Below are 23561 nucleotides of genomic sequence, written 5' to 3' on the forward strand. Positions count from 1 at the left end.
TTGCGCTCAATTTTTTTTTTTTTTAAAAAAGGAAAGGAATACAGTACGGGATTCAATAAATAGGAAAAAAAGTTACAAAACGATGCCAACTTTTTCCTTAATATACAAGAAAGAAGACTGGTTCATTTGGGGTGGAGGTGCTCCCCCGCTTAGGCCAAGGCCTGGGGTAAAGGAATGCCTCTATCAGCAGCCGGGACTCAAGAGGAAGAGAGATGCAGAAATGGCTAAACTAAAGAAGTGGAGAAACAGAGATGGCCATGTAGAGCAAAAGGAAGACAGGGTGGGATCCCTGGCTGTCTGTCTATGCCTCCCACACAGGTTGGAGGTCAGCCTGGTTCCTGAGTTGTGTATCCAGTTACTAGTGGTGGGGTCCGGGCAGCAGAGAGCTGTCCCCAGCCTACCCTGTGACCTTGGTGACCAAGACAAGACAGGTCCTGGCTGGACAGGGTATTTGGGGGTGAGGTATGTGGCAGAGGCCTAAAGCCTCTTGATTCCTTCAGTGGGGGTGAGGCATTGACTTGTGCTGGCGGCTTGGGCTGGAAGTGCAGGGCAGTGGACAGGACCCCTGAGCTGTAGGAGAGGGGATGAAACACACGGGGTTTAATACCCTGATGTGACGTCCCCAGGCACCTGGGTGGGCTCTGGAGGATCTGCTATACTGAATTTAAGAACTAATATCTGGAAAGTTCTGCCTCCAGCCCTTCTCCTGGTAGCCCTGGCTAACCCTGTGAGTTTGGGAGAGCCAGAGCTTGCCTCTTGACTGTGGGGCGCCCAGGCACACCCCTGCAGGCCTCTAGTTAGCAGTATGGCTTCAGACCCTCTGATCTCCCATTTGTCTGCACACTCCTAGGCACACACTTGGAATGCTGTCACTACCTGCCTCCCACATTCCAACACTGATCCTGAAGTAGCCATGGGCCTCCTGCTTTAGGAAGGCAGGCCAGGGGATACCCATGCCCCCAGCTTGCTGCAGCCCCTCAGCCAAACCGCTCCCGAACCAACAGCATTAGCTTCTTCTTCCCCTTGTAGGTCTGCTTAAGGCTCTCTAAGAACTGCGCAAACTGGAGGTGCCCGTCCGGAGCCAGAAGGAAGGTCTCTCGGGCTTTGCCCAGAAATTCAATGAAGTCACCATAGTGACGTGGGCTGATGTGGGTGAGGCGTGAGTGGCTGGTGGTGATGTAGGCAGCTACTGCAGCATCCAGGAGCTGGCAAAGTGGTGCCCTGTCAGTCCCTAGTGGCTTGGTAGCCCTGCGGGCCCCCAGTGGGCCCAGACCGGGTGCTGAGAGTGTCCAGCGGCGCAGGATGTCTGAGAGCATAGGTGCACAGTGGATGCTGCGGATGATGAGAGGGACAATGGCTGACAACTCGTGCCGCCCCAACGAATGGCTGAGTGAGCAGGCCCACAGCACATCGTTGACGGCGGGGTGGCTGTCTTGGTTGAAGGCAATGCTGAGTTGTGCCAAGGCTAGTGTGGCCAGCTTGTAGGCCCGCAAAGGTAGGCCTCGATGCTCCATGTATCGTGCCACCGTGAACAGATGGGCATGGCCAAGGCCACCAGCTGCGGCATCTAGCACAATCTGGTAGGCGGCCTCGAAGGCTGCATGATTCTTTTCACACAGGGTCAGGGCTGGCAAGGCGCAGTTCTGGGGGTCCTTCATGGCGCACTGCAATGCCAAGGTGCGGGCACATGCCCAGAGCTCCTCTCGCCCAGCTGTGTCTAGCTGCAGTCGCAACAAAGTGGCATGCGTGGTGCCTGTCACTGCCACAATAGTGACTGCCTCCACTGGGGTGAACAAGGAGTACCAGTTCTTCATGATGCTCATCAGCGCTGGTGGGCCTGGGCGGGGGGAGAAGGAATTGCGCAGGGTTTATGTGCGTCTATGTGTAAGACTCTGCCATTTCCTTTCCCACCCTGCAACCACCAACTCTAAATCTTCCCAGCTTCACCATGCTAAAACTTTTTTTTGTGTGTGTGGGGTCTCATTATGCAGCCCCAATTGGCATTAAACTCAGAGATAAACCTGCCAGTGCCGCCCAAGCGCTGGGATAACAGGTACGGGCCATCACGCCATCTCCTGGGACGAAGAGATGCTTAGTAGTTAGTTAGTTCTGCCCTTCCAGAACCTGGATTTGATCCTAGCACCCACATGATAGCTCACAACCATTGGTGACTCCAAGGAATACTCTGGCCTTCAAAGATACCAGGTACACATGTGGCACACAGACACACACAGGTAAAACACTCATACACATAAAATTAATTAATTAAAAACAAACAAGGTCTTATAGTCCAGGCTTACCTCAAACTTGTTTTGTAGCTAAGGATCAACTTCTGGTCCTTCTGCCACCACCTCCCACATGCTGGGATTAGACATGCACTGCCATGTCCAAAGAACACAGGGCCTAGTGCAAGGCCTTCACTCTATCAAATAAGCTGCAACCCTTTTCTGCTGGTGCCATGGAGCTGCAGCCGAGAACCCTGCCCTGCCATGTGATCACCCTGTTGCTGAGCCACACTTCTAACTGATGGAGTCTTGAGATAGGGTCGCATTATGAGCCCAGGCTGTCTACAATATGGGGACTCCAGATTCAACCTCCTCAATGCTCCAGGTGAACCACTATGTCTGCAGAGAAAAATTTCTCTTCTGCAAAGGAGCAGGAGTGGCTGGACTTAGAGAAAACCATGGAGGTGGCTAGTATCTGGAGCCTCCTCCCCACTCCTAACCACTTCAGTTTGGTCAACCACCAGACTGTGTACCTCCATCTATCCCATGTGATGCTCCCTCCCAGGCTGACCTAGAGCTGGCAATGGGGAAGGACCTGCTTTTTTGTTTTGTTTTGATTTATTCGCTTTGAGACAGAGTTTTACTATGAAGCCTTAGCTGTCCTGGAACACCCTATGTAGCCCAGGCTAGCCTCAAATTCATAGATCTGCCTGCTTCTGTTCCTGAGTGCTTGGGTTAAAGGACTGCACAGCATTCCAGTCAGGCCAGTTTTTCTGGGGCCTGTCTGATTTCCTCAGTGGTCCCTCCATGTACTCACCAATCTCCGTGGCACAGCTAACTAGCCAGCGCACCATCTCTCTGCGCCGCCAAGTCATTGTATTCAGTGTCATCCGCATCACCTGCAGGGAAAGAGGAGGGTGGGTCCTCAGAGCCCTGCTGTGCCCAATGGCTTAGGCCAAGAAGGCTGGAGGCAGAGCTACTGCAGCAGACCTGGGTGAGAGCCCTCATCTCTCTGGCCTCAGTTTCTGGCTCTATAGAACAGAGATAAAGGAGAGAAGGCCCAGTGGTTAAGAGCACTGACTTCTTCCAGAGGGCCTGGAACCCTTCCAGCAACCAAATGGTGGTTCACAACTGTCTGTAACTCCAGTTCCAGGGGATCTGGCTTCTTCACACAGACATACATGCAGGCAAAACATCAATGAACATAAAATAAAGATAAATTTAAAAAAATAGAGATAAAAATATAGACTAGGTTGTTTCTTCAGTTGTGTGCAGGCCTCGCGTGCACAGAGTGCATGCACATGCAGGTTGAGAGCAACCTTGGGTGCTGCCGCCCAGGAGCTGTCCACTTCGTTAACGTCTCTAAATGGCGGTGACACATATGGAGGCAGAGGCAGGTGGATCTGAGTTTGAGGTCAAAGGACCCAAGTTCAGTTCCTATCACCTACATCTAACAGACACTACTACCTGTAACTCTAGTTCTAAGGGACCAACTCCTCTAGCCTCTAAGGGAGCCTGCACTAACATGCACATACACATAATTAAGAACACTTGAGGGGGGAGTTTTAAGACAGGGTTTCTCTTATAGCCCTGGCTGTCCTGGAACTCACTCTGTAGACCAGGCTAGCCTTGAACTCATAGAGATCCACCTGCCTCTGCCTCCCAGTGCTGGGATTAAAGGTGTGCACTACTATATGCAGCTGATTATAGCTTTAAAAATTTTTTTTCTTGGTTCTGAGAACCTAATTTTCCAAACAAGCACTTTATTGACTGAGACATCTTGAGAACCACTCTTAGGTTCTTTGGTTTGTCTGGTTGTTTTTGAGGTTGGGTCTGTGGTCTGACTGTCTGCGAACTCGGATCCTCCTGTTCTGTCTCTCTAGTGCTAGGATGGAAGGTGTGTGTCACCACATGAAGCTATTTTTCACATACTCCGTCCCTGCAACTATCTGGGGCCCCATAAGCAGGCTCATACCTGTCTAGCCCTTCAGTTTCTAGCCACCCTAAGGCCCCAGGTATCCATGTCCTTTACAGGTTACTCACCCATGGGCTGCATGCAAGCTGGCCTGGCCCTTGCCATAGCTGGACAGTGATATTCAGCTAGAGGCCTTGCTGACAGAGCTCAACCCCAGGAAAATCCCTCTTTGAAGCTGTAAACCCCCAGCTAGCATTACTCTGTATATATCACTCCCAAGGGTGTTCCTTATTGGCTGACTCTGCCCTATTCATGGTCTTCATTTTATTTATTTAGTGTGTATTGGTGTTCTGTCCATGTCTGTGTGGTGACAGCAGAGGCCAGAAAAGGGCATCAGATCTCTGATTCTGGAGTTATAGACTCTTGTAAACATGCAGGTCTTGGGAAGTGGACATGGGTCTTTTGGAAGAGTAATCAGTTTAACTGTTGAGACATCTCTCTAGCCTTACGGTTTTTCTTTTTTCTTTTTCTTTTTTCTTTCTTTCTTTCTTCTTTTTTCTTTTTGGAGATACTTTCTCTGTGTATCTTTGGCTGTCCTGGAACTCATTCTGTAGACCAGGCTGGCCTTGAACTCAGAGATCCACCTGCCTCTCCCTCCCTGTATGCTGGGTTTAAAGGCTTGTGCCACCACTGCCGGGCTCATGGTTTTTATTTTAACCAACAGCACCAAGAGGCAACCTCAGGATCTATTTCTTTCTTTTCTGATTAAAAAATTTTTTTATACTGGGGATGGAATACAGGACATAGTAAAACCCACTATAGCCTTGTGGAGTCGCACCCCAGCACCTGGTCTGTGTTCATGTTTTGATTTTTATGGGTTTATTTATTTGAGACAGGATCTCAAATAATACCTCCAGGCCTCCAACACTCTACATAGCCAGGGTTGACCCTGAACTTCTGATCCTGTCTATACCTCCTGAATGCTAGAATTACAAGTATGCACCAACACACCTGGCTTATGTGGTGCTGAGGCTGAAACCCAGGGCTTCCTGCACATTAGGCAAGCATTCTAGCAGCACTCTCTGGCCCTCTTCTGTCCCCTCTTGGGCCCATCCCCTGGCCTGCAGACCCCACCCTGCCCTGCCCACCTGGGCCCTCTCTGTCTTTAACCACAGTCCTGGAGATGAGCTCTTACACAGCCTCAAACCTAGAGTGATCTCCTGCCACTCAAGTTTGGTCTATAACTCCACCCTCAGAAGTGTGACTCCTGTATAAGCCTTTGCTCCAGGAGCAGGGTTCCCACTCATCTATTCCAGGCCCACAGCACTCTCCTGGTGATGTTAGCTGGCGTACCTGCAGCCCAAGCTCCAGTGCGATGCCCAGCAGCATGGTGTCTGGTGGCGCGCTAGCTGGTGTGGCTGTCTTGCAGGCGTCCTGTGCCAACTTGAAGAGCAGGGCTGGGGAGTGGATGTTTTGCTGGACGGAGCCCAGGACTGCATGCAGCCACTTGGTGTCTCCTGGGTGGAAGGAGTAATAGAGGCCGCAGTTGGAACACCAGCATAAATGGAGCTGAATGACCTGCCACAGCGATTCTCCACACAGGACCTCGTGTGTATGGCAGGAAACTGGCAATGCTTCTGTGAAGAGGCAGCTCCAAGATGCTGTTTTCTCTGTTTTGAAAGGCTAGGGATGAATCTGGTGTGTACTAACCATGTACTCTACTCAGGAGCTATCTCCATAGCCCAGTGCTGCCTTTACCAGAATCCTCACCACTGTCCTCGATTCCACACTCCCATCACTCTGCCCTGGTCAGACCAGTCTGCTTGCACTAGTGTAACTGTGCAGTGCTGGGGATAGGCTAGGTCAGCACCCACCACTGAGTCACAACACTCCCAGCCCATCACTGGGGGATTCTAGGCAGGAGCTCCACAACTGAGCTTCACTCCCAATCTCTGACCTTCTCTTGTTCCTCAGACACCACAGGTGGAACCCAGCCTTAGGGCTTCTGCTCTGGCTGCAGCCCTCTGCCTTGAATGCTCTTGAAAGACAATGGGGATTAAACTGTGGCCCTTTCTCCTTCCAAATTCCCGTGCTGAGAAGCCCTGATGGGATGGGCATCTGGGTGAGCTGAGGTCAGAAGGGTGGGACCCTGTGTCTCAGGTGGATCTGTGTTTAAGCATCCAGCGGTTTAGGTGGGAGTGTGGTTCAGTTGCAAAGTGCTTGCACAAGGCCTGGATCCCACCTCAGGTACCATAGGAAAAAGACAAGGCTGCCTGCTTTAGTGTCCTATGTGACATCAGTACCTTCTTTGTGTATGGTGATCTCTGTTTATTGTCTGCCAGTTTTGTGTATTCATGTGAGGGTGAACACACGTATATACGTATATGCATTTATGTGGAGGCTAGATATCAAGCTTGAGTGTCATTCCTCAGGCACTGTCTACCTTTTAAAAATTATTATTATTATTATTATTATTGTGTATGGGTGGTTTGTCTGGTGCCTGCAGAGGCCAGAAAAATGTGTTCGATTCCCTGAAACTGGAGTTCCAGATAGTTGTGAGTCAATTCATAGTTGGTGGGAATTGAACTCTGGTTGTCTGCAGGAGCAGACAATGCTCTTAACCACTGAGACACCTCTCCCGCCTTTTTCCCCCAACATTTTTTGGAAACAGGGTTTTTCTTTTCTTTTTGAGACAGGGTTTCTCTGTAGTTTTGGAACCTGTCCTGGAACTAGCTCTTGTAGACTAGGCTGGCCCCGAATTTACAGAGATTCATCTGCCTCTGCCTTCCGAGTGCTGGGATTAAGGTATGTGCCACCACCGTCCAGCTCAAACAGGGTTTTCCAGTGGCAGGGAGCTCACAATTAGATCAAGGCTGGCCAGATGGCAGATGCTGGGGATCTTCTGTCTCCCCTGACAAGTGTATGCCATCACACCTAGCCTTTTTTATTTTACTTTAGAGACAGAGTCTTATTATGTAGCTCTGGCCAGCCTGGAACTTACTGTGTAGACAGGATGGCCTCAAACACTGAACTACACCTGCCTCTGCCTTTACTTCCCAAGTGCAGGGAATAAAGGCAGGTGTATCTAGCCTTAGGCCCATCTTTATATGGGATGTGAGGACTAAACTTAGATGTTCCCTCATGCTTGTGTGGTAAATGCTTTACCAAATGAGCTGTCATTTCCCTGGCTCATTTGTTTGTTTGTGGTGCTGTGGAGGCTCAGGACTTCACACATGCTAAGGAGGGTCTCTACAACTGAGCTCCAGGGCCTGGTCAGTTGATTATACACCTTCACAGAGCATAGGACTTAATTTTGTTGGCTGCCACCTCCCAGCATTGAGCAAAGACACTGCTTGTTCCTTACAGAGGATGTGCAAGTAGTAGTGGAAAAAGTAGTCTGGTAAAAGAAACAGAGCAGGTATGGTAGGAATGAGACTAAGGGTAGAAGATCATAATTCAAGGCCACTGTGAGCTACACAGCGCATTCCAGGCCAGCTTAGAATTCACTGTGAGACCACATCTTAAAACAAAAATGGGCTAGAGACACAGCTCAGAGGTTAAGAGCACTGGCTACTCTTGCAGAGGACCAGAGTTTGATTCCTATCCATGCCTAGCACCCACATGGGAGCTCACAACTGTCTATAACTCCAGTTCTAAGAGATTGGATGCCCTCCATGGGCAAAGCACACACACGATGCACAGACATATATTCAGGTAAACATTCATACACATAAAAAAAATCAGTGAAATCTAAAAATAAAAAAGAAAATTAAAAACAAAAACAACAAAGAAATGGAGAATATAAGTGAAAGAAATGAAAGAGGAACAAGAACAAGAAGAGGTCAGGGGAACACCAGGGCACCAGAAGGTCGGTTGTCACTGTCCTCACCCTTGGCAGCAGTCAGCATGGTGGAAGCCAGTTCACACTGGCGGGTCTCCAGGTGGCCGAGGATGAACCAACGGGGGAAGCGGTTGCTCATGATGGAGTCCAGTGGGTTAGGGTGAGCTTCTCCAGCTGGGAATGTTGTCTCGAGTACAGGCAGCCTGGAACAGGGGGAAAGCAAGGGGGAAAGGGTGAGCTGGGGCTGTTACTTCTTCACTCTGTCCCTGCCTAGAATTTTCAGTGAGGCATTGGAGGGGGGTGGACCATGGATCAGTTGGTAGAGTCTGCTAAAGACTCTGGGCTCCATGCCCAGCACTGTAGCAAAAAAAAATGCCTAGAATTTTAATGGCTACTATCATACAGAGAAGATATATGTATGCTGGCAAGGATGGGGAGAGAGGGGAACTTGTTGCAGTGCTGGGGTCTGAGCTCAGCATTAGAACAGTTGCCTAGTAAGCACAAGGTCCCACATTTGATCCTCTAATCTAAAAACAAAACAAAACAAACAAAAAAATCAGAAGCTTATCTACAGTTGCCATGTGAATTAGTATAACCATCATAGAAAGCAGAAGTTCCTGGGGAAACTAAAAATAGAACTACCATATAACCCAGCAATCTCACTGCTGGGCACATGTCCACAGTAAATAGTATGTCAAAGAGACAAGACATTACCACAATTCGCAATGGCCACATGTGATAATCAACACACATGAACATGATAAACAGCTACAGAAAATTTAACACATACCTACAAAGGAATATTATCTAGTCATAAAAAAGAATGCAACACCACCACTTGCAGTCTGGAACAAGATGGCATTACATTCACTGAAGTAAGTCAGGCCCAGGGAGGAGCACCATACCACTTCAGACATGAACGGGAGATAAGGCAGATAAACAGGCCAGCCATGGTGGCCCACACATGCCCTGGCAGCACTCCAGAGGCTAAGGCAAGAAGTTTGAAAGTCTCAGGCCAGGGCCAGGAGAGATGGCTCAGCAGTTGAGAGCACTGGCTGCTCTTACAGAGGACCCAGGTTCAATTCCCAGCACCCACAACTATCTGTAACTCCAGTTTCAGGGGATCCAACACCTTCACACCGACTACATGAAGACAAGACACTAATACACAAAATGAAAATAAATAAATTACTTTTAAAAAATAAAGTACTTTTAAAAAAAGTCTTAGCCAGGTGGTGGTGGTGCATGCCTTTCATCCCAGCACTCAGGAGGCAGAGACATGAGTTCAAGGCCAGCCTGGTCTACAAAGCAAGTTCACAGAAAACCCCCACCCTCTGCCCCCCAAAGAGAGAGAAAGAAAAAGATAAAAACAAATAACAGGTACTATTCTAGAAGGGATGAATAGAAATTATGTTGGAGCTTCTGGTGGGGGGTTGGGAAAAGTTGGATCATAGGTGACAAAATACATGTATGTCTTTATCATCTATCTAACTCTAATTATCCACACATTCCCCACTACCATCCCTTCTCTTTCTCTTTCACCATGTATCAACTACCTAGGTTTTGAGATCCAGTCTCGTTATGTAGCCCAACCAGGTATGGGACTTGAGATCCCAACTCAGACTCAATGTGCTGGAATTACAGACCTCTGCCATCATTCACACCTGGCTGCTAAGAAAATGTATTTAAGATGGGTGTGGTGGTGTACACCATTAGTCCCAGCACTCCAGAAGCAGAGGCAGGCAGATCTCTGTGAATTCAAGGACAGTTTGGTCTACAAAGTGAGTTCCAGGACAGTCAAAGTTACATAGAGAAACCCTGTCTTGAAAAACAAAAACAGGGCTGGATAGATGGCTCAATGGTTAAAAGCACTGGCTACTCTTCCAGAGGTCCTGAGTTCAATTCCCAGCAACCACATGGTGACTCATAGTCCTTTATAAGGAAATCTGGTGCCCTCTTCTGGCCTGCAGGCACACATGGAAGGAATGTTGTATACATAATAAATAAATAAATCTTTTAAAAAAAACCAAAATCAACCAAACAAAAGAATCTCTTTAACCAAGACTGGTAGTACACATCTATAATCCCAGAGGGAAGAAGAAGGATCAAGAGTTCAAAGCCAGCCTTGACTACTAGAGAATTTGAGGCCAGCGTAGGCTACACGACTCTGCTTCAAAACAAAAACAAACTCCATCAGAGGACCAGACACTGTTTAGATGTCCTGGGAATCCACCAGTTTGTGACAGGAAGGAGCTATGTGTATGCATATACACCCCTGTATCATTCCCTCCTCTCGCTGGTTGGTATCATTCCCTCTTCTCGAGCTCAGAAAGTACATTTCCTTTATATGAGCTATCACAAAAGAGAAAGTGATAACTTCACTGCTGCAGATGTTCTGGGAGTCTGTGTGCCCACAGAGAGTTAAAAGAGGTTCCACCGGGCAGCCCAGGCCTCTGCCTGGAAGACCCCTCCTACACAGCCCTTCTAAGCTCCCTTCCACTGTCTTGAGCATCTTTCTGCCAGGTTCCCTTGATACCCTGCATATGAAACCAAGTCCTTCTTCTTTCTGCTCTTGTCTCCCATCTCCTGGAGCACCATCCGCACAAGGCAGAATGCACTGACTGTTTTACTGATACTGCAATTACAACCACTATTTGGTCCACAGTTAGGGCACAAGCATTTGTTGAATGACTTAATGTCGCCACTAACCTATACATATTTCAAACATAAACAGAAGTATTAACTGCAGGAAAAACATACATGTCATATGTGCAATGCTGGGCACTGACCTCACCCTTAGAACACCCAGGCAAGCAGGGTACTGCTACATCATTACCCCAGTGCAGGAAACCAGCTACCCAAGTCTCCACTTAGTCTCAGACAGGCTGACACAATCCTCCTAGAAAAGGACTGCACGTTGAGCACACGTGTGGTCTGTAGCTGTGAATCATTCTCAAGTTCACCATATTATACATTTCCATTTAACAGAGAAACACACTCTGTTGCATGGACCGCGGACCTCATTAACCAGACTGAGACCCAGCTTAGAGGTAGGGCTCGTAGCTCCTCACTCCCTTCTCCTGCCCTTACCTCATGGCTCGGAGTGCCAGGCGAAAGGCCAGATCTGGGTCGTGGGGCAGCAGTGCAGCGAACAAGTATCGGGCACAGGTGTGCATGGGTACACTCTCCCGGAAAATCACTTCGCCGAAGCCACTGAAAGGGCCTCCTAAAGGGACAAGGTGATCTCAGTCTCCACTATCTCTGAGTTCCAAATACATTTAGAGAAGCATAAGAAGAGACGGGTCCCTAAGCAACACTGCAGGGTGAAGAATGAGGCTACAGAATGAGGAGACACGCCAGCCCCAGCAGCAGCAATAAGGGGGAGAAGACTTAGCAAGGAACCAATAGGGTCAGAGCATGGGCGGGGCTAGAATATGGGGCGGGCTTTACAATGTGGTGGGTTGACAGGTCTTAGCATCAGAAATGGCTTATTCTTTGGATCGTGGAGGAGCAGACCAAGGCCACGAGGCACGACCTCACACCTAATCCTATAGGGCTATGAGTGTTGGCCGAGACGGGACTCACCTTCCAACAGCAGCTCAGCCTGCTTGCGCAGAACTTGCACCAGCCGCTCATCCAGTTCCACCTCCTCCAGCAGGGCCAGCAGCTGCTCCTCATTGCGCACCACTTTGTCCTGGGCATACAATCCCTCCGGAAGGGCCCGCTGCTGCCCCAGCCCCAGCAGTGCCACTTCCAGTGCCAGAGCCAGGTAGGACTCTCCAGGGCTCCCTGGCACTGGCACGTGCTGGTAGGACAGCTTCCGCTTCTCTGTGGCCAAGTCTAGGGGAGATGCATCCAAGTTCGCTGAGGTTTAGATATGCTCCCACCCTTCGGCCCCAAGCTGGGTGACAGACGTGGAGAGAGGTTTAGGGAGAGTCCCAACTCTCTTAGCCCCGGCCATGGCTGCCTCATTTTGAGAAAGCTAACCCTACTGGCTCCTGGCCTTGGGAGGACACACAGCCAAAGCTAAGCTTGCTATGTGACAATATCTGGCCACCAGAGTAGGTATTGGTCCTCCTGCAGGGGTCCTCGGGGTGGGTACCTGCATAAAGAGAATGAGGCTCCTCCTCCAGTCGACAGGCCTCCAGCAGTGCCCTGCAGAGGCAGCCAATGGGATCCAGGGGATGGCCCACCCATCCTTCAGTGCTTGTGAGGCAAGTAGCACCTTTTTGGAGCAGTTCTGTATGGGAAGAGGTGGGCTCCATGAAGCCACCCACTCAACTCTGGAGGCTTTTTCTCCCACCCCACATCAACTCTGTCTATCTGCCAGTCTGTAAGTTACCCCCTCTTCCTCAAACAGGCAAAGCAGTACTCTCTTCTCCTAGTCTTACCCCCTCCCCATCTCTGCAGCCAAGCTCAAACACCTTGGAGGCCTCTCAAGGGGCAGTATGGGATTCTTCTATGATAGAAACCTGAATGCCCTGTAAGGCCGCTCATCCACTGACCTCCCCTGATCTTGGAACTCTGCCTGTGTTGTTCCCTAAGTCATCTGGAGATTAGCTCTGACAACTCCATTACAGAGCCCATTTCTCCCTTACACACTTCGCAGCTTCACTGCCAAGAACTCAGACAGTGGCTTCCTTCTGTTCCCAGATTTAGACATAGCATCTTTCCTTTTGTTCAGGGTGTTTGTGTGCATGTGGTATATGCATGTGCACATGTGTGTGCATGCCCCATAGATATACTGAGGATAAAGTTCTGGGTTGAGAGCCTTCTTCCAGGCAGCTCTATCTTTTGCAACAGGAGCTCTTTGGTAAACCTTCAGTCCTGGAGCCCACCTTCTCAGCTAAAATGGCAGCCAGCAAGACCCTACGATCTGCCTGCCTTCAACTCCCAGCCCTGGGAGACAGTGACATGCCCAGCTTTTATATGGGTAAAGGATATATAAACTCAGACCCTCAGATTCTCACGAAGCACAATCAACCAGCACCTTACCTACTGAGCCAATTCTCGGCCCTACTTTTTTATTTTACTGTATTTGAGACAAGTTCTCAGATGGTCTAGGTGGGCCTTGACCTCTGACCTTGAAGTTCTGACTCTTGTTTCTCCTTCCTAGGGTTAGAAGCATGGGCCACCATACCCAACTTATAAAGTGCTAAGGTATAAAATACTTGCTAGGTAGGCACTCCACCAGTGAGCCATACCCATAGCCCTTTTGTTATGTTTCAAATGTTTGTTATATTTGAAACACAACTCAATTTGTTGCCCAGGTTTAAGTGAGCAAATTCTACATCAACTAGTCTATTCTTCAGGCTTCTCTCTTTCCACCCTACAACCATATTCTTGAGGGTCATGCTGGGGAAACCTGTCCACTACAGGGTCTGGAAGCGTCTACATTTCCCAGCCTCCCTTGCATGAAAAGTGGATAAACAATGGGAATGCTACCATTACTCTGTGGCAGCTGCCCTGTGTGTGAATAGTGGTGGCCAAGGCAATGTGCAAGATGAGGTTCTGGTGGCCAGTTGTGGTATCTTCTTGGGAACTGGCCCAAGAGCTGTACATATCTATTAGCAGTTTGACCTAATTCTTATTCTTTTCTGTCCTTTTTCTTTTGTTGCTAGGACTGAGACCCAAGGCCTCAGGCATTAATTAATAAGATGCTTCTACCATGGCTGTTTTTGTTTTTGTTTTGTTTTTCAAGATGGGGTTTTTCTGTGTAGCCCTGGCTGTCCTGGAACTCACTCTGTAGACCAGGCTGGCCTCGAACTCACAAAGATCCACCTGCCTCTGCCCCGAGTGCTGGGATTAAAGGCGTTCACCATCAATGCCTGGCAAGGTTTCTACCATGTAACTGCACCAGACCCATAGAATTCTCCCACCACGCAGTGCTTCAGTTTCAACCACCACTTTTTATGATAAAATTCTTTCTGTCTGTGATACAGAGAGTGGGAGCTGGGGTGGTTCCCAGCCCTTCTTTGCCATCTCTCATGGGCTAGCCCGTGTCTTGGGCACCTGGGTCCTAGAGCCTGTGGCCTCACTCACCTTTTTTTTGCTGCTTGTAGTTCTCAAGCTGGTGTCGCCGCTGCAGCCGCAGAGTGTTGACTATGGCACATGCTAGCCGCAGAGCCTTGTGGGGATAACCATGGGCACGCAAAGTATCCACCCGTGCACAGGCAGTAGGGAAGGGTTCACCCAGCCAGATGGGGTGGCCCTGAGGGTCAAAGGTTGGTTTGTCACCTCCCATATTGCCAGTGAGACTTGGGCCACAGGAATCACTGGCCAGGATCCTCTGCAGGTGGCTGTCGTTCCAGTGCAACTCCCCAGCCTGCAGTGCTCGGCTGAACACTGTACGACGGGGGCTGGTGGCTGTCACCTCTTCCTCTTCATCCTCTGAGCCTACAGGAGGGTACCCGATGTAGAATAGTGGTGCTGGTGAACAAATTGTAGCCAGCTTCTCCCACCAGGTGCCAACTCAGGGTTCTACCCTAGCTACGCAGGTGATGGACATGAATTCTTGAAGTAAATCTTCAAAGGGAAAGTGGGGGCTGGCATCTGTCACAGCACTGGCACACAGGTTACGGACATCTCTTTCCTCCCTGCTAGCCATTCTTGTTCCGTCTCTCCTCAGTCTCTCTGCTTCTTTCTAATCTCTCTTCTGTTTTTCTTCATCTCTCTCTTCACTTGTCTTGCCCACACCCACATCACTGTCCCCTCCCCATCCCACCGCTGTTGGGTTCCTGTCTTTTCCTATCCACCATCTCACTTTTGCTAACTGGAGTCCAGCAAGCACTGTGTCACCATCCTCAAGGACATCATTACTTTTGCCCTTAGCACTTGCTCCCTTTGGCTGGAAGGACAACCAGTGGGGCCCCTTTCCTATCTCCTACCCTCTCTCTTGGGACATGGTAACTGTGACAGAAGGTTGAACTGTGATGATTTTTGTCAGAAACAGGTGGTAGGGCCCTTCTCCTACCTGTCCTGGAGATCAAAGTAGGCTGTAGGCCGGGGATGTCAAAGGAGTAGTTGCCCTCTTCCAGTGGGCACACATCTAGCTTGTCCCATGCGCCAAGCAGCTGCAGCCAGCCTGACCGCTCATCTGGTTTGCAGTGGGGGCTCAGAATGACGCAGACCCACAAAGCCCCTGAAGAGCAGAGAGAGGCTCAGCATCTAGGTCAACATCATGAACACAGGCTAAGAAGCAACTGCTGCAGCCTAGGCACATGTCCCACTCTGAGCATGGGCTGCAACTCAGTGTCTCCTCACATTATGGTAAGGAAATAAAACAAAATGTGGCTAACGAGAGGGGAAAAGTGCTTGTAACCAAGAATAATAATCTGAGTTCAGTCCCTCGGACCCACATGTGAAAGGAGAAAACTAAGCCCACAAAGTAGTCCTTTGACCTCCATGTGTGTACTATGGTATGCCCACACATATACACACAAATATAAATAAATGTAACTTTTAAAAAGAGAAAGAGAGAGAAGCTGAAATATGGGAAACAAATTCCACTCGTCCTGAGTCATGCCACATTTAAGTCAGGGCTCAAGCCCGGGTTTGGTGCCTTGTGAGTTTTAGTGTTGCTTCTCCCCCACTTTCCACATGGCCTCTTATCACCTGACACAGGGCACAGCTGGAGTGCTGACTACAAAGCCCCAGTGCCTGGGAGGTGGGGAAGGAAAAGACCAAGAACTCAGGGTCATCCCTGGCAGTACTGTGAGCTTGAGATCAGCCTGGGTTACACTGAGACCCTTTATCAAAAACAAAACAAAACTGTACAGAAAGGATATGCATAGACTCTCTGTAGACACTGTATGGTTTTATAAGGGTCTTGAGCATTCCAGATGTTTGTGTCTTAGAGGATTTGGGACCAATTTTCCAAGGACCAAGGGACAAAACTGTACAGTACTTAAACATCCATGCATGGACGCATCCTCCCATCTACCCACCCATCCATGCATGTATCTATCTAGACTTGCTGAAGATGGAATTCATGGTCTCATACATGCTCAACAAGCCTGCTACAACTGCGTTATATCTCCAGCTCTAACCATGTAATACTACTCCCAGAAGAGCCAAGAGCCAGATTTTATGTCTTGTTCTCTCTGGGAGTTTCAGGACCCAGTAGGGTGGCCAGCATGCTGGGGGTCTTAGTAGTGTTAAGTGGAGGGAAGATTGGGTACAGATGCTAATATGAGTGGGAGCCGGGGTGTGGGTTTCACCCCAGGGTCTAGGCCTTACCCAGCTCATCCCACAGCTGCCGGCACTTGTCTGTCATGCCAGCACCCTGTTGCCGCCATAGGGCCAGGCGAGGGTCCTGCAGGAACTGCTCAGTCATGAGGATTAGCATGCGTGCCCCATTAGAGTCTCGTGCCCGCAGCATCTCCCGCACCTGTGCAGAGTAGCAGGTGGTAAGACAGGGAAGGGCACAACTGGACCTCTGCCCTGTCCACCCCCAGCCTTGGCACCTTGCTGAACATGGAGCGCAGCTGCTGGCTAGCCCCATAGTGGCCACCATTGGACAGCAGCTGCTTCACCTGCTCCTGGATCTGCTCTTCATCTAGATGCCAGCAGTTGGCATCTTCTGTGCCTGCACCTGCCGTGGGATCTGGAGCACCTGGGGTGAACAAACAAGTGTAGAGTGGGAGAGACGGTGTCAATCCTCCCTCTGTCCACTCCTCCAAAATCAACACTCTGTCCCTCCAGAAGCCACCCCACCAGGGCACCACCTAGTAACTCACCACCAGTCCACTTGCCACTCCACTCACTCATTCACTTTGTCCATCATCCCACCCATCTATTTAACTGTTCATGAATATATCTTAGCCGGGCGGTGGTGGTGACCGCCTTTAATACCAGCACTTGGGAGGCAGAGGTAGATGGATCTCAGTGAGTTTGAGGCCAGCCTGATCTACAAAGCGAGTTCCATGACAGCCAGGGTTGTTACACAGTGAAACCCTGTCTCAAAAACACCAAAGATAAATCTGTCCATTGGTTCATCCATCTGTCCATTGCCTAATTGTACCGAACACTACAAGCCCCTCCATTCATTCAGGTGCTCAGTCCATTTGTCTGTAGAGACTGTCTGTAGCCACTCGTTTACTCCTCCATCCTCTCTCCTGGAATACTGCCCATCCATACTAGCCAGCTTCTATGTATCTCTTCCCCTCCAAACCAGTTCCTCCATGTCCACAGCCTAATCTGACCACTCAAAATACCCACCTCATTCATCTGTCAATCAGCCACGTTGTTCACCCACCAAACTACTCCAGCTCACAAATATGTTCCTCCCAAACACCTACCCATCGGTCCCTGGTGTATGCACCTGTCTTTCTTCCTTTCTTCCCTTTTTTTCTTCTTTTGAGTTTTCAAGACATGGTTTCTCGTGTATCCTTGGTTGTCCTAGAACTAGCTCTGTAGACCAGGTGGTACTGAACTCACAGAGACCCACCTGCCACTGCCTCCTGAGTACTGGGATTAAAGGTGTGCCCACTACTGTCTTGTTTCTTTTCGTTTTTTAAGACAGGGCCCCACTCTGTAGGGTCGCCCCACTCACCTGCCACTGCACTCAGCTACCCATCTGCTCATCCCCCATGCTCTTCCATGACATCAGTTCCCCCTGGTGATGAATCATAACCTCCTGGAACCCACATGACTCCTGACCCACTATAGCACCCACCCACTACTCATCTACCTGCTATCTTCCCACCACTATAGTCAAGCAAACCGGCAACAGATTCTCCCCAACACCTCCTAGATGTTGCCATACCTCACCATGACACTCACCTTTCAGCCTTTACCCTGGAATTCTGAGATGCCCCGCCCTCTGTGGGGCACCTCACACTAGGATTGAACCCTCCTGCCTTTGCACACTGTTTGACTTCAGGGTGTCACTATGTTTCAAGCTACCTCAGCCTTCCCAGTCCTGAGATAACAGGCCTATGCCCTATGTCAGGTGCCCTACGGTCGGACCCCTCCAGATGTGCCTCTCTCTAGGTGTGTGACAGCCCCTAAAGCAGGACATGATGGTACCTACTCTGCCGGCCTCTGTATCACGGCCCCACCTTCTCTCCACTCACCATGAACCAGGTTGATCTCAGAGCCCAGAAGGAGGATCTCATCAGCAAGGCGCTGGGCAGTGGGTAGCACCTCAGTGTGGTGTGCACTGATGAGATACTGGACGAACTTCTGAAGCTGATCACGGTTCATTTGAGAGAGGGTCTCAGAGATGGGCAGCCGCAGCTCCACCTGGTGTGCATGACGGATACGATACAGTGACAAGGCCACCACATGCGCACAGTAGAAGAGGTCTCGGTTGTCACAGCCACAGCTCACAGATGTGATCTTGCAGCGGTCAAAGCTGATGGAGACGTGGTAGAGGTGCTCTGGCTCTCCTGGGGCCCCCAGTTCTCGAATGTTCCCACTGAGGTGGAACCCTAAGAAAAACACACACACTGTGGAGACCGGATCACGCCAAGACCTGGATACACAGCCCTGCTGAGAAAATCCAGTGCAAACCATCTAACCCATCCATGCCTCAGTTTCATCATCTGTCCAGATGCAGCGACAACGATCTCCTTGTGCGGCTCTAATAAATGAATGAGTTACTTGTGATAAGCATTTAGAATGACTTGATGTGAAGTTAAGTCTCAAATAAACCCCTATCTTCTTGGGGAGGGGTGCCTTAATTGTTCTTTGCCTTGTTTATCTTTGTTTTTTTGAGACAAGATTTGTCTATGTAGCTCTGTTTCTTATAGAACTGCTATATAGACCAAACTCACAGGCGTGCACAACTATACTGGGTTTCCACCTTATTTTCGAGATAGGTTCTCTCCTTGAACATGAAGCTAGCCCCTTTGACTAGGCTAGCCATGGAGATCCTCTTGTCTCTGTCGTAGTGTTGGGGTACAGGCATGCAACACTGTGCCTTGCTCAGGATGCTGAGCACCTGAACTTAGGTCCTCTTGCTTGAGCAGCAGGCATTTAACCAAATGAATCCTCTCCCCTGTTTTTTGTCCTTATTCTAATGATCAATACATAGTATTATCAATGTAGACACAATGTTTGAAATGCATTAGGTTGAAAGCCCTTGGTTGCTATGGTTACAAGTGAGCTTTAGAAGCTCTGAACTTCCTGAGAAGATGCCAAAAGCCTGTGGCACTCGAGGGCAATGGGATGATGGAGCAAGTTCTGGGCAGTCCTGAGTGTCTGTCAGGCTCATCCGACTGGTTGGGCAGCCTGATGCAACCTGCGTCATGCAAGGCATGGCTTCCTCATACCAGGGGTAGCCATGGGGCCTGTGGCTAGGTTATGCCCAGGCAAAGGGGTACAAGGCTGCCAGGCAAGGTCACCACGCCTGAGCCATGACCTGCTACCATGGGAAGCCAAGAACAGTCTTATTCATTTTTTAGCTCAATCACTACTACTCCTCTTCTAAGCTTGTCTAAGGCCTTTTCCCTCATCTTCCTCCCTGTTTCCCTAAACCCAGCCTTCTCTGCTCATTTTCTTTCCTTCTGCTTCAGAACCATTTGGGCCCACTGCCTGAGGTCTGAGTCCATTCTCATAGCCTTAGCCTTGTCATTTTCTCCATCAGCACATAATAGTTGTGCACATTCATGATATACGATGTGGTAACTCAATAGGATATACAATGCATGGTGCTCAGATCAGGGTAACTGGCTTTTCCTGCTCCTTCAACAGTGATTATTTCTCTGTGTTTGGAAGCTTCCAACTTCTTCCTTTTAGTTCTTTATAAAATACACAATAAATTTTTGTCAACTATAGTCACTCTACTGTTCCACATGTGGCTGCAAACCTTTGATCACAATCTCTCCCAGGACACAGCCGCCCAACCTCAAACTCTCTGACACCGAGTTTGTGTGACTGGTTTCTCCCTGGGTCCAGCCACTGAGGCCTATGATCATCCTGTTTAGCACTGAGACAGGGTCTCACTATGAAGCCTTAGCTGGCCTACCTATTTCTGCCTTAGGCATGTGCTATTGCACTGGGACCATTTTGGTTTCTGAAGCAGAGTTTTACTGTTTTGTCCAGGGTGGTCATGATCTTGAGACCTTCTGGTCCTAGCCTTCTGAGCACTGGGGTTACAAGTGTGTACCACCATGTCGAGCCTTAGCATCATTTGTGCCATGCAACACAGATGCTCCATCTGAGGTCCAAAACTGGCTCTTCCTTGGGATTAGTCCTCTGTTCCTTCCTGGGATCCTGCTTCCTCTTTCTTTTTTCACCTCTTCTATTCCTCAGCTCAGCTGTCTGAGGTCCACCTCTCCCCTCCAGTGCATAATCCTGTCTCCAAGGCTGGCATGAAGCCCAAGTTCTCCAACAACTGTCATCAAGTCTCAATCCCTCTAGCAGGCCCCTCCGAGATCCAAGACCAACTCCACCTGTCTTCTTCCTTACCTGGGTCCTCCTGTCAATGCCTGCTCCTTCTCTACCCCACTTTCTAGTTCATCTTCCTCTCCCCCAGTCTCCCGAAGTTCTGATTGATCTCTGACATCTACCTAGCTTTATATAGCAGGTGTTTAGTATCCCCATACATTAAACTAGGCTCTTACTATGCAGATTAGGCCACCCTCTCCATCACTAGCCTCTCCTCCCCAGTGCTGTGCCTGACGAAAGCCACAGTGTCTCACCCAAGCACATCTGGGCCTTGAAGCAGGTGGATTGGGACCTCCCTCGTTCATCCTGCCCCGACCCCTCTGCCTCCTCCAGGATAGAGATGCTCACTCACCCACTTGTAGCACTCGATCCACAGCCCCACTCTGCAGCAGGTGCAGCCCACGGGTAAATGGCACCCGGGTGTCCTGCTCGCCTTCTGGGGGCTGGTAGCCCAGTGATGAGTACATACAGATCTCCCGCTCACTTCGTGGAAAAGACCAGAACACAATGCGCTTCTGAACTGGCTCCGGCACCCGGGAGAACCGCTCCTCCACCTGTGGGAAGAGCTGGCGGGTCAGGAACCTGGGCTGGAACCCTGGCCGTGCTGTTTACAAGCCCCCTGACCTCTCTGAGCCTCTGTTTTCCCACGGGTAAAACAGGAATGTGAAAACCAACCATCCTACAGAGACTGGGGAGATAAAACGTATACCAGTGAGTCCTTGAAATGGTGGTGCACCTTGAAATCCCCACTACTTAGGAGGCTGCACTTGAGCCAAGTAGTTCAAGGCCAGCTTGGGTAACACGGTGAAACTCCCAGCAACAGAATAGCTTTCAATACAATAGTATTTACTTACAATAGTGCCTGGCTCATAGTTAGCATTCTACAAGCGTTTACAGCCAGTTTCCCAGGGGTCTGGGGTTAAAGCCCTTCTATAGCTTGGGCAGTGTAGCGGACAAAGAAGAAGTTAGACGCAAGTGTAAGAATAATCAAGGACATGAAGTCCTAGCATTCTCTCGGTTCAGCCCTTAGAGATGGCTTCTTATCCTCACAGGGACACAAGATGCTGAAACCACAGCACAGGGTCAATGTCACAGCTTCGGGATTTCTCTGTGTAGCTTTGGAGCTGTCCTGGAACTTGCTCTGTAGACCAGGCAAACTCCTCTTTTCAGGATCTCTAAGCCAAGGAGCTCAGCTCCCAAGACCAGGTCCACCCTGGGGTTTCTTCCCCTGCCTCTTCCCTGAGAAAAGCCCCTAGGAGGGAAGGGCTGTCCTGACGTCTCCTGTAGGCTCCAAGGAACAGAACCAGCTGTTTGAGGCTGTGTTTTGATCTGAGCTGGCTAGTCACCGACTGGGCACCCTTGGACAAGTTTCTCAACCTCTCTGTGCCCCAGTTTTCTCAATGTGAGAGCAGCTCCCAAAGGGTTTCCGAAGCTCTGCAGAGTTCTCTGAGCACCTGGCGGAGCCACGGTAGATCTGTGGGCGCCTTGACGATGGTTTTAGGGTTATTCTGAGCATGTCACACAGGGTGAACAGCACAGAAGCCCTACCCAGGTTTCCAGGAGAAGGGGGAGTCAGTGACTGGGCTGCTGACAGTAGGCAGATGACTAAGGAGGGATTTCCCGGTCGTGAATCAGCCCGTTCCATCCACAGTCAGCCGAAACCCACCCGTTCTAACTCAGGAAGAGTTACCGAGCACAGAACACTCTCAAAGTCAGACTACAAGTCGCCGGTTTGGGACTGACGCCCGTATCCTCCCATCTCCTTGGGGGACACTAGGGCAGGGGGGAGGGGGTTTGCGGGGTTCCACCCACAAGTCACAGAATAGGGGGTTCCAGGTGTTCCGGCCCAGGTACCCCAATCTTGGCTCGCGAATGACTGGAGGGAGGGGGAGGAGGGATGGGAGGAGGGGCACAGAGCCCTTCCCTCAGTGACCCTGCCTCTTGTCCCACAGTGCGGGTATCTGGGGAGGCCAGGTGGGTCTGGAGGCTGGAGCACGGGGATACAGGGGCGTCTTGGGTAGGCCCTGCAGACTGGGGTGGTCTCCCTGGAGGACGGAACAGGGACACGGAAGGCAGGAATGGAGCAGTGCGAGTCTCCGGGCAGGTGTCCCTCTCAGGAGAGAAGCGGCCTGAATGGGGACCGGGTGGGCCGCGGGCGGAGAGGCGCGGGGGGTGGGGCTGGCCGCTGGGGAGGGGGCGAGGTGTGAGGCCTGGGGCAGGCCGGGGCCTCACCTGCTCGAAGGCCCAGCTCTCGGCCACCCGCTTGGCGCTGAGGTCCAGCAGCGGCTCGGGGCGGCCGCGACGGGCCCCGGTCCCAGGCTCGTCCCCCGCGGGGCAGCCCCGGCTGCGCTTGGCCGCCGGGGGCTCCATCCGGCCGGGCCGGCCGGGCGACGCGGCCCCTTTAAGACTCTTCACAACAATGAAGCCGTCTCTGCAGCCGCTGCCTCCTCAGCCGAAGCCCCGCCCCCACCGCCCTGCCTCTCCCTCACCATTGGTTGTCTCTGCAGACCCGCCTCCTAAGAGCCGCTGTTCATTCGGTACACGTCACGTCCGTCTTTCGGGTGCCATCCAATGAAAGGTCGCAGGACGAGGCGCTGTCCATCACGGAGCGGGATGAACCAATCAAAGAGACGGGACCCCACGGCTCGGCCTTTTGAGGAGTTTCGGGGCGGCCCCACGTTCATTCACAACATTCCTCCCCCGCCCCCATGGGCCGGCCTACGAGCCTGGAGGCTGAGGCTGCGCCTACACACGGCTTTGTTTACGGAGGGTCGCTTCCGGGCGTCGAAGGGCCCCTGCTGACGCTCTCCGCGCTGTGTGACCCCCAGAAACTCACGCAGCCTCTCTGGGCGACCGTTACAGTGTGGATGTCTTAGGAGCCGGCTGCGGCCCGCACAGCCTTCCTAGCAGCGCAGTGGGCTCGTCACTTACGGGTTCCTCTTGAGCTGCGAGCTAAGACACTTCTGCATCCAAGAACTGAAATTGCCCGGTGCGACCATTTCAACCCAGGAGAATGGCAGTTTCGTTCAGTTCGACTTGATGCGTGTCAAATGCCCCACCTCGAATCGGGAAGCCAGCCACCCCACCGTCTTCTCCACCCTGCCCCATGACATAAGAGAACCCTGCGTCTTCCTACCCTCGCGGCTTCTCCACCATCATTTATTCATCCTGTCCAGTATCGCACTCC

The 23561-nt window shown here is 50.7% G+C and overlaps 1 protein-coding gene across 1 annotated transcript; it reads right to left on the reverse strand.

Annotated features, from left to right (window-relative positions):
• On the reverse strand, positions 1–22775 carry Zswim4 (zinc finger SWIM-type containing 4). The gene is made up of 14 exons (XM_085682193.2): positions 22607–22775; positions 20727–20928; positions 18058–18414; positions 16447–16595; positions 16220–16370; positions 14955–15122; positions 14024–14377; positions 12084–12221; positions 11567–11821; positions 11072–11207; positions 8030–8184; positions 5494–5657; positions 3043–3124; positions 1–1837 (listed from the first exon to the last, which is right to left on the reverse strand). Exons 1-14 carry the CDS (start codon positions 22742–22744, stop codon positions 978–980), a joined length of 3309 nt encoding a protein of 1102 aa, XP_085538319.2. The 5' UTR covers positions 22745–22775; the 3' UTR covers positions 1–977.
• Positions 22776–23561: the final 786 nt, after the last annotated feature.

This window comes from Myodes glareolus, chromosome 22, assembly GCF_982192425.1.
Source record: "Myodes glareolus chromosome 22, mMyoGla1.1, whole genome shotgun sequence".
Taxonomy (NCBI): domain Eukaryota; kingdom Metazoa; phylum Chordata; class Mammalia; order Rodentia; family Cricetidae; genus Myodes; species Myodes glareolus.

Coding starts and splice junctions, on each gene's coding strand:
- Zswim4 (XM_085682193.2), bottom strand. CDS start 22,744: ATGGAGCCCCCGGCGGCCAAGCGCAGCCGGGGCTGCCCCGCGGGGGAC. Junction 12,222..14,023: donor CTACAAGCAGCAAAAAAAAG/GTGAGTGAGGCC, acceptor CTTCCCATACAG/AACTGCTCCAAAAAGGTGCT. Junction 3,125..5,493: donor CACTGGAGCTTGGGCTGCAG/GTACGCCAGCTA, acceptor CTTTCCCTGCAG/GTGATGCGGATGACACTGAA.